This window comes from Somniosus microcephalus, chromosome 16 (assembly GCF_052327205.1).
Source record: "Somniosus microcephalus isolate GS21.2 chromosome 16, FLI_Smic_1.0, whole genome shotgun sequence".
Classification (NCBI taxonomy): Eukaryota; Metazoa; Chordata; class Chondrichthyes; order Squaliformes; family Somniosidae; genus Somniosus; species Somniosus microcephalus.
In genome coordinates this window covers 51,337,859-51,351,481 of record NC_141002.1, presented here as the reverse complement: position 1 = coordinate 51,351,481, position 13,623 = coordinate 51,337,859, and the positions used below count along the sequence as shown (strand labels likewise).

Genomic DNA, 13,623 nt, shown 5'->3' with positions numbered 1-13,623 from the left:
TCATCTTTAATTTTTCCCAGTTCTGATGAAGACTGTATACCTGAAATGTTCACATGTCTGTTCTCTCTACGGATGCTGACAGACCTGTTAAGTGTTTCCAACGTTTCTCTTTTTTATTTTGAAGTTGTGTTTGATGAAATGTTATGGGTTAGCTGAACATTGCCTGTGAGACTCGATTTCAATGTTTGTGAGAGAAAAATCAGAATAAGTAGTAATATTTATATTTCGACACTGGAAAATATATTTCGACACTGGAAAATATAGCAAAATGCTTATTTAAGATTATGTATTTTGTTAAATATGTAGCCACAGTGGTCTTCTGAGAAAGGTTTGAAAATCATGTAATGAGTTCCCAATGTCTACATGTAAATGTTTAATGAGGCATGGTACTGAGCTACTCAGACCAGGAAGATTCCATGCTTCGTCCCTGGTCTGTACAGAATCAAACAATCTGTGACTGTACACATGATCGCATAATGGCAGTAGAAAAATGGGGCATAACCAACATTAAGATAGAAACTGAATGCATATGGATTGCGACAAAGGATAAGAAGGGATCGATCGCGTTAAAAGGGGTAATCTATAGATCACCTAATAGTGGAAGGGAAGTGAAGGAAGAAATATGTAGAAAAATCTATGAAATGAGTAAAATAATAATCATGGGAGATTTCAACTACCCCAAATAAACTGGCAAGAGGTAGGGAAAGGGAAAAAGGGAATGAAGCTTTTACAGCATGTTCAGGACTCCTTTCTTACCCAGTACGTAAGAAGCCCAACAAGGGAGGAATCATTACTGGATCATAACATCATAAGATTTAAAATAATGATTATGGGGATGAGAATGAAACTAGGGAAGGTAAACTGGAAAAAAATGTTGAGATAGAACAGCAGTGGGAAATATTTAAAATGGCGATCAATAGAGTTCAGGAGAAATATAAAAAATAAGAACAAACTGGTCAATAATGAAACACCATGGATGAATAAAGAGATAAGGGTAAATTTGAAACTAAAGAAAAAGGCATACACTACATACATAGACAGTAAAGGAGAGGATGACAAAAGAAAATACGAAGAGGTTAGGAAAGAAGTAAAAAGAACAATTAGGAAGGCAAACTGTGAAATTAAATTATCGAGGAATATAAAAAGAAATAGTAAAGTATTCTACAGACACACAAATAACAAAATGATAAATCAGGATAGGAATAGGGCCACTAAAAGATACACAAGATAAACTCTCAGGCAATGGCAGAAATATTGAATACTTCGCCTCAGTAGTTACCAGGGAAACTAACAATGTGGGCATGATATTAGAAGAAGAAATCAAAAACGATATAAAGACATTTAAGATCGAGAGGGGGAGATAATTGATAAACTAATCAATCTTCGAGAGGATCAAACCCCATGTCCGGGTGGATTGCACCTGTGCATATTAAGAGTTACGGAAGGGATAGCCGAGGCACTATTACATATATGTGCATTAGAAAAGGGAGTAGTGCCAGAAGACTGGCAGACAGCTAATGTTATTCTTTATATTTAAAAAGGGAGATAGAGCAAGTCCAGGGAGCTATAGACCAGTTAGCTTAACGTCAGTAGTAGGAAAGATAATGAAATGTTTGCTAAAAACTGCAATAGAAAAACATCTAGAAACCAAAAATATAATAGTAGTCAGCACAGATTTCAAAAGGGAAAAGGTCATGCTTGGCCATTTAATTAACAAAGTGTATTCATGGGTAATGCAGTAGATGTTATGCAATTACAGTATGCAGACAACGCTTGCGTCTGTGCTCACTCGGAGGTCGCACTCCAAACCATCGTCAACACCTTCACCGAAGCATACGAGAGCATGGGCCTTACACTAAACATCCGTAAGACAAAGGTCCTCTACCAACCTGCCCCCGCCACACAGTACTGCCCCCCCGATTATCAAAATCCACAACAAGGCCTTGGACAACGTGGACTATTTTCCATACCTCGGGAGCCTACTGTCAACAAGGGCAGACATCGACGACGAAGTCCAACACCGCCTTCAGTGTGCCAGTGCAGCCTTTGGTCGCCTGAGGAAGAGAGTGTTTGAAGACCAGGACCTCAAACCCGGCACTAAGCTCATGGTCTACAGAGCAGTAGTGATACCCGCCCTGCTGTATGACTCAGAGACATGGACCATATACAGCAGGCACCTCAAAGCACTGGAGAGGTACCACCAACGCTGCCTCCGCAAGATCCTGCAAATCCATTGGCAGGATAGGCCCACCGATGTCAGTGTTCTTGCTCAGGCCAACATCCCCAACATCAAAGCTTTGACCACGCTCGATCAGCTCCGATGGATGGGTCACATTGTCCACATGCCCAATACGAGACTCCCAAAACAAGCGCTCTACTCGGAGCTCCGGCTCGGCATGAGAGCCCCAGGTGGGCAGAGGAAACGCTTCAAGGACACCCTCAAAGCCTCCTTGAAAAAGTGCAACATCCCCACCGACACTTGGGAATTCCTGGCCCAAGACTACACAAAGTGGAGGAGAAGCATCAGGGAAGGTGCCGAACACCTCGAGTCTCTTCGCCGGGAGCAAGCGGAAGCCAAGCGCAAGGAGCGCACGTCAAACCAAGCACCCCACCCACCTGCCCCTTCAACCACCGTCTGCCCCACCTGTGACAGAGACTGTAGGTCCCGCATTGGACTCATCAGTCACCTGAGAACTCATTTTTAGTGTGGAAGCAAGTCATCCTCGCTTCCGAGGGACTGCCTAAGAGAAGAGTAGATGTAATATATTTGGACTTTCAAAAGACCTTCGATAAGTTACCGCATTGTAGACTCATTACTAAGGTCAGAGCATGTGGAGTCAGGGGGCAGAACCGATAGCAGGCTGGCTATAAAACAGAAAAAAAAGAGTGATGGGGTTAAGGGCAGCTACTCAGACTGGCAAAAGGTGGGAAGTGGTTGTCCACAGCCATCGGTGCTGGGACCACTGCTGTTCACAATTTACATGAATGATTTTTTTACTCGGGGAATTGGAAGTACAATTTAAAAATTTGCGAATGACACCAAATTGGGAGGTGTAATTAATACAGAGGAACAATACGACAAAAGAAAGGAAGCCATTAATAAACTTGCAGAATGGGCGTGTAATTGACAAATGAATTTCAACACAAATAAGTATGAGGTGATGCATTTTGGTAGGAAGAATAAGGAGGCCACATACTGCTTGGATAATAAAAGTCTGAGTGGGGTAGAGGAGCAAAGGGATCTAGAGGTACAGATACACAAATCACTAAAAGTAGCGCGCCGGTTAATAAGGCCATTTAAAAAAAAACGCAAACCAAGCACTAGGGTTTATTTCAAGAGAGATAGAATTGAAGAGCAGAGAAGTTACATTAAACTTGTATCAAAGCTTGGTTAGACCACACTTGGATTACTATCCACATTATAAAAAGAACATAAGAACATAAGAAATAGGAGTAGGAATAGGCCACTTGGCCCCTCGAGCCTGCTCTGCCATTCAATAAGATCAAGGCTTTGGAGAAGGTACAAAAAAGATACACTGGGATGATGCCAAAACTGAGAGGATATACTTATCGGAAAGGCTGAACCGGCAGAGGCTCTTCTCTCTAGAAAAGAAAAGGTCGAGGGGGCGACCTGATAGTGGTCTTTAAGATAATGAAAGGGTTTGATAGGGTAGACTTAGAGACAATGTTTCCACTTGGAGAGTCCAAAACTAGAGGTCATAAATATAAAATAGCAACTAATAAATCCAATAGTGAATTCAGGAGAAACTTCTTTACCCAAAGAGTGGTTAGAATGTGGAACTCACTACCACAAGGAGTAGTTGAGGCGAATAGCATGGATACATTTAAAGGGAAGCTAGATAAGCACATGAAGGAGAAAGGAATATAAGGGTATTCTCATAGAGTTATACAGCACAGAAAGAGGCCCATCGCGTCCGCGCCGGCCATCAAGCCCTGTCTAATCTAATCCCATTTTCCAGCATTTGGCCCATAGCCTTGTATGCTATGGCATTTCAAGTGCTCATCCAAATGCTTCTTGAATGTTGTGAGGGTTCCTGCCTCTACCACCCTTTCAGGCAGTGAGTTCCAGATTCCCACCACCGTCTGGGTGAAAAAGTTTTTCCTCAAATCCCCTCTAAACCTCCTGCCCCTTACCTTGAATCTATGCCCCCTTGTTATTGACCCCTCTACTAAGGGGAAAAGTTCCTTTCTATCTACCCCCCTCATAATTTTGTATACCTCAATCAGGTCCCCCCTCAGCCTTCTCCGTACCAAGGAAAACAACCCCAGCCTGTCCAGTCTTTCTTCATAGCTGAAGCTCTCCACCCCAGGTAACATCCTGGTAAATCTCCTCTGCACCCTCTCCAAAGCAATCACATCCTTCCTATAGTGTGGCGACCAGAACTGCACACAGTACTCCAGCTGTGGCCTTAGCAGCGTTTTGTACAGCTCCATCATAACCTCCCTGCTCTTGCCTTCATTAGCTGAGGCATAGAATATAAGTATCCCATATGCCTTTTTATCCACCTGTTCTGCTGCCTTCAGGGATCTATGTACATGCACACCAAGGTCCCTCTGATCCTCTGTCTTTCCTAGGGTCTTACCATTCATTGTGTATTCCCTTGCCTTGTTAGTCCCTCCAAAATGCATCACCTCACACTTTTCAGGGTTAAATTCCATTTGCCACTGTTCTGCCCATCTGACCAACCCATCTATATCGTCCTGTAGCCTGAGGCTTCCCTCCTCGCTATTTACCACCCCACCAATTTTCGTGTCATCTGCGAACTTACTGATCATACCTTTTACATTCACATCCAAATCATTAATGTAGACCACAAACAGCAAGGGACCCAGCACTGATCCCTGCGGTACCCCACTGGACACAGGCTTCCAGTCACAAAAACAACCTTTGACCATCACCCTCTGCCTTCTGCCACTAAGCCAGTTTTGGATCCAATGTGCCAAGGCACCCTGGATCCCATGGGCTCTTACCTTCCTGACCAGTCTCCTATGCGGGACTTTATCAAAAGCCTTACTGAAATCCATGTAAACCACATCCACTGCACTACCCTCATCCACACACCTAGTCACCCCCTCTCAAAATTCAATCAAATTGGTCAGACATGATCTTCCCTTGACAAAGCCATGCTGGCTATCCCTAATTAATCCTTGCCTCTCCAAGTGGAGACTAATTCTGTCCCGCAGAATTTTTTCCAATAATTTCCTTACCACTGATGTTAGGCTCACTGGCCTGTAATTCCCTGGTTTATCCCTACTACCCTTCTTGAATAATGGTACTATGTTAGCTGTTCTCCAGTCCTCTGGCACATCCCCTGTGGCCAGAGAGGTTCTGAAAATTTGTGTCAGAGCCCCTGCAATCTCCTCCTTTGCCTCACATAGCAGCCTGGGATACATCTCGTCCGGGCCTGGGGATTTATCCACTTTTAAGCCTGCTAAAACCACTAGTACCTCCTCCCTCTCGATGCTAATATGTTCAAGTATATCACAGTCCCCCTGCCCGATTTCTATGTCCACATCGTCCTCCTCCATAGTGAACACAGATGCAAAAAATTCATTTAAAACCCCACCTACACCTTCTGGCTCTACACACAGCTTGCCACTTTGGTCCCTAATGGGCCCTACTCTTTCCCTAGTTATCCTCTTGCCCTTAATATACTTATAAAACACCTTAGGATTTTCCTTTTATTTTGCTCGCCAGTGTTATTTCATGGCCCCTCCTCGCTCTCCTAATTTCTTTTTTAAGTATCCCCCTGCACTTTTTATACTCCTCTAGGGCTTCCTCTGTCTTTAGTCCTTTGTATCTGCCAAAAGCCCAGGTGGGGGGGAGTATTCTGATGGGGTTAGATGACGTAGGGTGGGAGGAGGCATCGACTAGTTGGGCCGAATGGCCTGTTTCTGTGCTGTACACTCGATGTAATATTGTCCAGACTGATGTAAGCGAGGTCTGCTGTCGCATTTATGAGGCGGGAGAAAATTGAAAGGAGAGAAAAATTGAGAAATTATTACGTCGGTTTCTTTTCTATGTCTCTTATGCATCTTGTTTTTGGCGTTATTAATGGAATATTAGCAGATTAATAGCTGGTTGATACTCAATTACAAGCAGCAATTAAGTCTATCATTTCTAATAACTGAAACTTGGACAGTTTACAAATGGCAACTAAACAGAAATTTACTAACCTCCTTTAACTTCCTGCCCAAGAATAATTCTTTCTAGGTTATGTATTCTTTGTATTCTGTAGCTTTTATTAAGTAACTCCTTTTTAGTTTTCATAAATTGTGAGATGATGTGACTACAGTATTACGATAGTGAGGTCGGATCTGTGGAAGTATTGTGTACTGTGCCAGGTTCTGCAGTATTAGCTTTTTTTGGTGGGGGGTACAGGAAATATACGTTTACTAATTTGAAATAAAAAATTCAGTGAAATTCTGTATGTATCTTTTATATTTATGCAGCAAGTTAGAATTTTGCAGTTCTCTGATTTTAAATTTTGAAACTGTTCTCCACTTTTGCTTTACAGTTCTGCTACCCAGTTCAGCATCAGTTTAAATGGGAAAGATGTTCTGACTGATGACCAGCAAACCGTGAAGTCCATAGGAATAGTCGCTGGGGATTTGATCTGCTTAATACTGCCCGATTCCTCTTCTGCCTCTGGATCTGGCTCTGGCTCGGTGTCGGACTTGAATGTTAAGGAGCAGCCATCATGCTCCAATACTGCTCAGAATCAGCTCCTTGTGAATGGTGGGATTAGACTTGAGTCCAGTCATGAGATTGACTCTCGTGCATATCAGCAGCCCGAAGCAAGCCTCCAGAGTTCATCGTCTGACGAGCTGTCTCTGACATTTGAAGAAACCACAGCAAAATATCCATATGAGCCAATGCTGTGCAGTGAAGCAGTTGATGGGAAGGTGCCGCATTCATTAGAAACACTGTATCACTCTGCTGAGTGCACCAACCCAAAGGATGCTCTGATTGTAGTGCTTCACCTCCTCATGCTGGAGGCAGGATACATTCCACAGGTAAAGAATCTGAGAGCGACATGAAATTTCTTATAGAATCGCAGAAATTTATGACACAGAAGGAGGCCATTCGGCCCATCGTGCTTGCAGTGGCCGAAAAAGAGCTATCCAGCCTAATCTCACTTTCCAGCTCTTGGTCCGAAGCCTTATAGGTTAAAACATTTTAAGTGCATATCCCAGTACCTTTTCAATGTGGTGAGAGTTTCTGCCTCTACCACCCTTTCAAGCAGTGAGCTCCAGACCCCCACCGTCCTCTGGATGAAAAAAATTCTCCTCAACTCCCCTCTAATCATTCTACCAATTACTTTAAATCTATGCTCCCTGGTTATTGACCTCTCTGCTAAGGGAAATAGGTCCTTCCTATCCACTCTATCTAGGCCCCTCATAATTTTATACCCCTCAATTAAATCTCCCCATGGCCTTTCAATGTGTGATCTGGTTATGTACAGTACCGAATCACGCCTTACAGAATTGGTGTACAAACTTCTGGAGCAGTTGACCAATTAGAATAAATATGCTTTCTAATCAACAGAATCATGATTAAGCCCCATGTCCATCTCCCAATCTATTCTGAACATCTTGCTGTTGTAATTTTCACCTTTTATCTACCTATCTCTATCTCTCCCCGTCCCTTTTTTTCTCTGGATTTTTTTTGTTTTTTCTCTATTTTAAAATGAATCCCTGCCTTTTGAGTGGACAGAGATAACCTGTACCTGTGCTGTTTTCTAGCAGTGTATTCATTCCACAAGACATTGAAAACTGTTCTTCCATTTTCCTTTGTTTTAAACAATTGTAGAAGCTACATCTTTGTAGTACCCTTGTAAAAGATCCCAAACCACGAGTCAAAGAGTAAAAGGGTTCTCCCAGTGTCTTGGCTAACATTTATCCCCAGATCAGAACTTCAAAAAAGAGATGAATTGGTCAGTTTTTTACTGTTGGTGGGATCTTGCTATGTGCAAATTGGCTGCCACATTTGGCTGCAAAATAACACTTCAAAAGCCATTACTTGGCTGTAAAGTGCTTTAGGATGTCCTGAGGATGTGGCAGGCAGTATATAAATGCAAGTTTTTGTTCTTTACCTTTTCATGTCAAAATGTCTTTACTTTAAAGAATGACTTGCCTGAGAAGTGCAGTGACTGTTGACAAAACACTGCAGCTTTTTTGTACCAACAATGTACCACAAAGAACAGTGAGATGAATGCCCGATTAGCGGGTTTTTTTGGTGATATTATTCGATGGAAGAATGTTGGCCAGGACACTAAGATAGCTCCCTGCTCCTCTTTAAATTGTGCCACGGGGTGTTTAACATGCAGCTGAAGCACTGGGAGGGGTAGATGGGGCCACACTGATATCCTATTCGCAGGACAACTCCTCCCAACAATGCAGCATTCCTTCCACTGCACCGGATGGTTACTCCAAATTATCAGCTCAAGTTCACAAACTTCCCACCCAGTTGAACAGAGAGCCCTGAGGGTGTTTGTACACAAATCTTTGAAGGTGGCAGGACAAGTTGAGAAGGCTGGTAAAAAAGCCCATGGGATTCTTGGCTGTATTAATAGAGGCCTAGAGTACAAAAGCAAGGAAGTTATGCTGAACCTTTATGAAACACTGGTTAGGCCTCAGCTGGAGTATTGTGTTCAATTCTGGACACCATGCTTTAGGCAGGAGGGTCGGTAACCAGAGGACACAGATTTAAGGAGATTGGCAAAAAACTAGAGGTAACGTGAGGGAACATTTTTATACACAGCGACTTGTGGTGATCTGGAATGCACTGCTTGAAAGGGTGGTGGAAGCAGATTCAATAGTAACATTCAAGAGGGAATTGGATAAATACTTGAAAGGAAAACAATTGCAGGGTGATGGGGAAAGAGCGGGGGGGGGGGGCGGTGGGACTAATTGGATAGCTCTACCAAAGAGACTGCACAGGCACGATGGGCCGAATGACGACCTCCTGTGCTGTATGATTCTACAATCTGACAAAAATATTTTCACCCGCTTCCATTCGATTTGGATGGAAATCATTGGTCTCTGGTTCAATGTTCCCTCTAATTTTTTTTTTTCCACACGCGGTCCCTTTAAATTTGCTGCGCAGCATCTTTGCCAGCGGCAGCAGCTGGTGAGCGGTCTGCGCGGGACCTCCCGATCGATGCGTGGCCACGTCCGCACACTTTAGGAGGAAAGTTGCTCTAGTTATTACAGGGATCTTTTGTGTGTTAAGTGAACATGACCACTACTCTACAGGAATGCATAGCAGATGCTGTGGATAGTTCCCACCTCATTTCCACCCTTAAATTGTTGGTTGGTTCGAGGTTGATGGGAAAATTTGAGTGGAGAGTAACTTACCCTGTGTCAAACATACAGGATTTTGAAGCTGCCACAGCAGTGCTGCTGGCTGTATCATGGAATATGCTGCATCGACTGTTCTACACATGGCAAGTCCCTAGCCTGAAGTATATAATATGAAGGGAGGTGTCAAGTAGAGGCCAAGCTCTTTCCTAAGGAAGAGTTACCCAGGTCACACTCTCTCACCTTTCGCCTATACTGGTTGAGGCCTGGGCACAGGTCACCACCTTAGCTGGAACTTTTGCTGGGAACTCAGAGAAGGGGATGAAAATAATTTGCAAAAAAAATCTTTGTGTTTTCCTAGGGTACCGGACTGAAGGCTGCCAATATGCCTGAGGAATGGAAGAACGGAGGTGTCTATAGACTGCAGTACAATCACTCCCTGTGTGAAGATGGGTCTGCTACACTCACCTGTGTCCCGATGGGAAATCTGGTTGTAGTCAATGGTAATGCATGCTAGCTCTTTGGAAAGAGTATATGTTGCTCATTTGCCAGCTGTCATGTATTGTTTTATCTCGCATGACCTTTAGACTGGGGTAGACATGCATACTTGTTCTAAAACCAGAAGTACCATTAAACAAGAGAATCTAACCACCTTCCCTTGACATTCAGTAACATTACCATTGTCGAATCCCCCATCATCAACATCCTGGAGGGTCACCATTGGCCAGAAACTTAACTGGACCAGCCACATAAATACTACAAGAGCAGGTCAGAGGCTGGGTATTCTGCAGAGACTGACTCCCCAACGCCTTTCCACCATGTACAAGGCACAAGTCAGGAGTGTGATGGAATACTCTCCACTTGCCTGGATGAGTGCAGCTCCAACAACACTCAAGAAGCTCAACACCATCCAGGACAAAGCAACCCGCCTGATTGGCACCCCATCCACCACCTTAAACATTCACTCCCTCCACCACCCGTGCACCATGGCTGCAGTGTGTACCATCTACAAGATGCACTGCAGCAATTCACCAAGGCTTCTTCGGCAGCACCTCCTAAACCCGCAATCTCTACCACCTAGAAGGACAAGGGCAGCAGGCGCATGGGAACACCACCACCTCCAAGTTGCCCTCCAAGTCACACACCATCCTGACTTGGAAGTATATCGCCGTTCCTTCTTTGTCGCTGGGTCAAAATCCTGGAACTCCCTCCCTAACAGCACTGTGGGAGTACCTTCACCGCACAGACTGCAGTGGTTCAAAAAGGCAGCTCAGCACCACCTTCTCGAGGGCAGTTAGGGATGTGCAATAAATGCTGGTCTTGCTAGCAATGGCCACATCCAGTGAATGAATTTTAAAAAACCTTGTGTTTCTAATTTTGGCGCTCAAGCCTTTGATTGGTCCAAAAAAAAGTCTGATTCTCCTTCGTTACAAATTAGCCTCCCTTCTGCTCCCATGCTGTATCTGCTTGCTATGAAGCATTTCAGCTTCCTACCTGATTCTGCTCTTATAATACAAGAGTTGTGGAATGTATGTTTCAAAAAAATGTCTAGTCCCCAGAGTGAGATCCATCTCGGATACTGAGGAAACTGGGATAGCCTCTCTTCTCCTCCTCCAACCCCCCCCCCCCCCCCCCACCCCAAACAGTAGAATTTCTCTCCACGGATGTTGCCTGACCTGCTGAGTTTTTCCAGCATTTTCTGTTGTTATATAGTAGAATTCTGTGATGGGTTTGAAGTGAGAGGGTACCGTGACATTTTATATCAATCAAAGATTAAGGGGTTTCTGGAAAGATCTTGGTATTTATATAGTGCCTTTCATATCCTCACGATGTCCCAACGCACTTTACAAGTGAATTTGTGCACAGCGAGCCTACAGATAGCAAGGAGATCAGTGACCAGTTTATCTGTTTTGGCACTGCTGTCTGAGGGATAAATGTTAGCCAAAACTCTGGGAGAACTGCATGTTTTACTTTGAATAGTGCAATGAGATCTTTTAAGTCCACCTGAACAGGCAGATAGAGTTTTCGTTTAATGTCTTATCTGAAGACAGCATCTCCAACAATGTAGCACTCCCTCATTGCTGCACTGAAGTGCCAACCAAGTTGAAGTGTTTAAGCTGTAATACTTGCAAGAGGGAAACAGTCTTTTTAATTTTTAAAAGGCGATAGTAAATGACCAAAAAATAGTTTATAAATGAGTATTTATAGCTATTTACGAGCCTCGTGCCTTAATCTTTAAAGCTTTAAAGTAATGAGATTAGTGAGGTTTGAGCATTGCCCATTTTACTACCTGGATTGTGCACCAATTTTGAGTAGACAGTTGCTCCCAAGGCCATGCTGAACATCCTTCCCTGTAGATAAGCATCTGGCAAACTCTCCATGATATGCAACTAAAATTGTGAACTTGCTAGTTTTGGGGGTGTAGGGAGAGAGAAAGTGGGCTTGCATCCCAACACTCAGTGACATATTAATACTCCAACATGCTGCCATCAAGCCCTTTAAGATTCTTGCGCAGGGTTTCTCAATCACAGTTGGAGTAGTGTAAGAGCGCTGTAACATACTTCGGTTTGATTGTGAATGCATTAACGTATGCTGATTGCATTGAATGTTTTCCCTCTTAATAGCCACACTGAAGATCAACGAGAGTGTCAAAAGTGTAAAGAAAGTGCAGTTGTCTCCTACGTACTATGTTTATTTAAATAGACTGGGTAAGTTCTGTTTGTAATTTCTGTGGTGGAATTTAAAACTCGGTTTTTGAATGTACATATCTTTATTACATAGTTATGGGAAATAATCACAGGAATGAACATAATACTTGAATAAATTGTGTTTACTTTCTGCTGAGGCAAAACATTTATGGTCTTTTTAAAAAAAAAAAAAAAAAAAAAAAAAAAATTAATATCTATAAGAGGTGTGTCAGTGCTGGATAGTAGACCACAGTTTGTCGTTTTGGTACCCAGTGGCAGCATTAAGCATTCTCTGTTCTAGCACAGCACATGAGATTGTCAAGTTCTACTGAATTACAGTGAGTTTTATACTCTGGATTTGTACTCACTAGGAATTGCCAAAGTCAAGACTAACATGACTCAACCTAGGTCTCAGAGGTGAAAGGGACTAACCCACTGTACCAACTCGCCTCTTGCATATCCTTCCATGTTTACTGATTTGAGTATTTCATCGGTAAGAGGTCAGATTATCTGATTCAGTAAAACGTATCTTTTCATAGCACTATGGAGCTCCATTGCAGCTGTCTGTCAGAGGGACCTTGACTAACGTGTACAATCCTAATACTTTAGGCAGGTGTGTTATTGGCATCCATCGTCTTCATGCCTGTGCATATGCACGTATACGTTTGTGATGTTCTGATCCTTAGTTCTGTGTTGTGGGGGTATAACTAAGGTACTGCAGTACATGGTGCATTACTTCCTCAAAGTTTATCAACTTCAATTATTTGAGTAGAGTAAATCAGCTGTAGAGTTAACTACATTATAAAATCTGAAATAAAATAAACAAGAAAGATTATAAATCCACAACAGGTCAATTAGTATCTGGAAGATAGATTAATGTTTCAGATGGAACCCTTCACCAGAGCTCAGCAGGTTCTGGTTTTTATAAAAAAGCACATTAGCATCCTATGTCCTTTTCAATGTGTTACTTGTGCTCATGCTTTTCCTTCCCTATATAAAATTCTCTTTTAGTATGGAAAAATATTTTCTTAAATACATCTGTACACGGGGAAATTTTTTTTTTTTTAATGTAAAATGACTTTTGTGTGGGTGAGAAGTGTTAACCAGTGTAAGTACAGCTTAAAAACCTTTTTGGAGGGTGAGAGTAAGTTGGGTTGATAGCAGCCAAGTTAAGAACATAAGAAACAGGAGCAGGAGTAGGCCATTCAGCCCTTCGAGCCTGCTCCGCCATTCTATGAGATCATGGCTGATCTGCCTCGGCTCCATTCACCGGCCCTATCACCATATCCCTTGATGCCCTTACTAGTCAGAAATTTATCAACTTCTGTTTTGAATATACCCAATGACTGCGCCTCCACAGCCCTCTGGGGTAGAGAATTCCAAAGAGTCACCGCCCTCTGTGTGAATAAATTTCTTCTCATCTCAGTCCTGAATGGCCTACCCTTTATCCTCAGGCTGTGGCCCTGGTTCTAGACTCCCCAGCCAAGGGAAACATTATCCCAGCATCCACCCTATCAAGCCCTGTAATAATTTTGTATGCTTCAATGAGATACCCTCTCATTCTTCTGAATTCAAGAGAATACAGGCCTAGTTTACTCAATCTCTTCTCATA

General features: G+C 43.0%; 1 protein-coding gene across 1 annotated transcript in view; it reads left to right on the top strand.

Annotated features, from left to right (window-relative positions):
* Positions 1 to 13,623, top strand: part of fbxo7 (F-box protein 7) — a 42,079-nt gene that overhangs the window by 17,592 nt on the left and 10,864 nt on the right. The window contains exons 3-5 of the mRNA XM_086009017.1: positions 6,540 to 7,038; positions 9,686 to 9,827; positions 11,949 to 12,032. Coding sequence (XP_085865143.1) covers positions 6,540 to 7,038; positions 9,686 to 9,827; positions 11,949 to 12,032 — 725 coding nt within the window. The remainder of the gene's footprint in view (positions 1 to 6,539; positions 7,039 to 9,685; positions 9,828 to 11,948; positions 12,033 to 13,623) is intronic.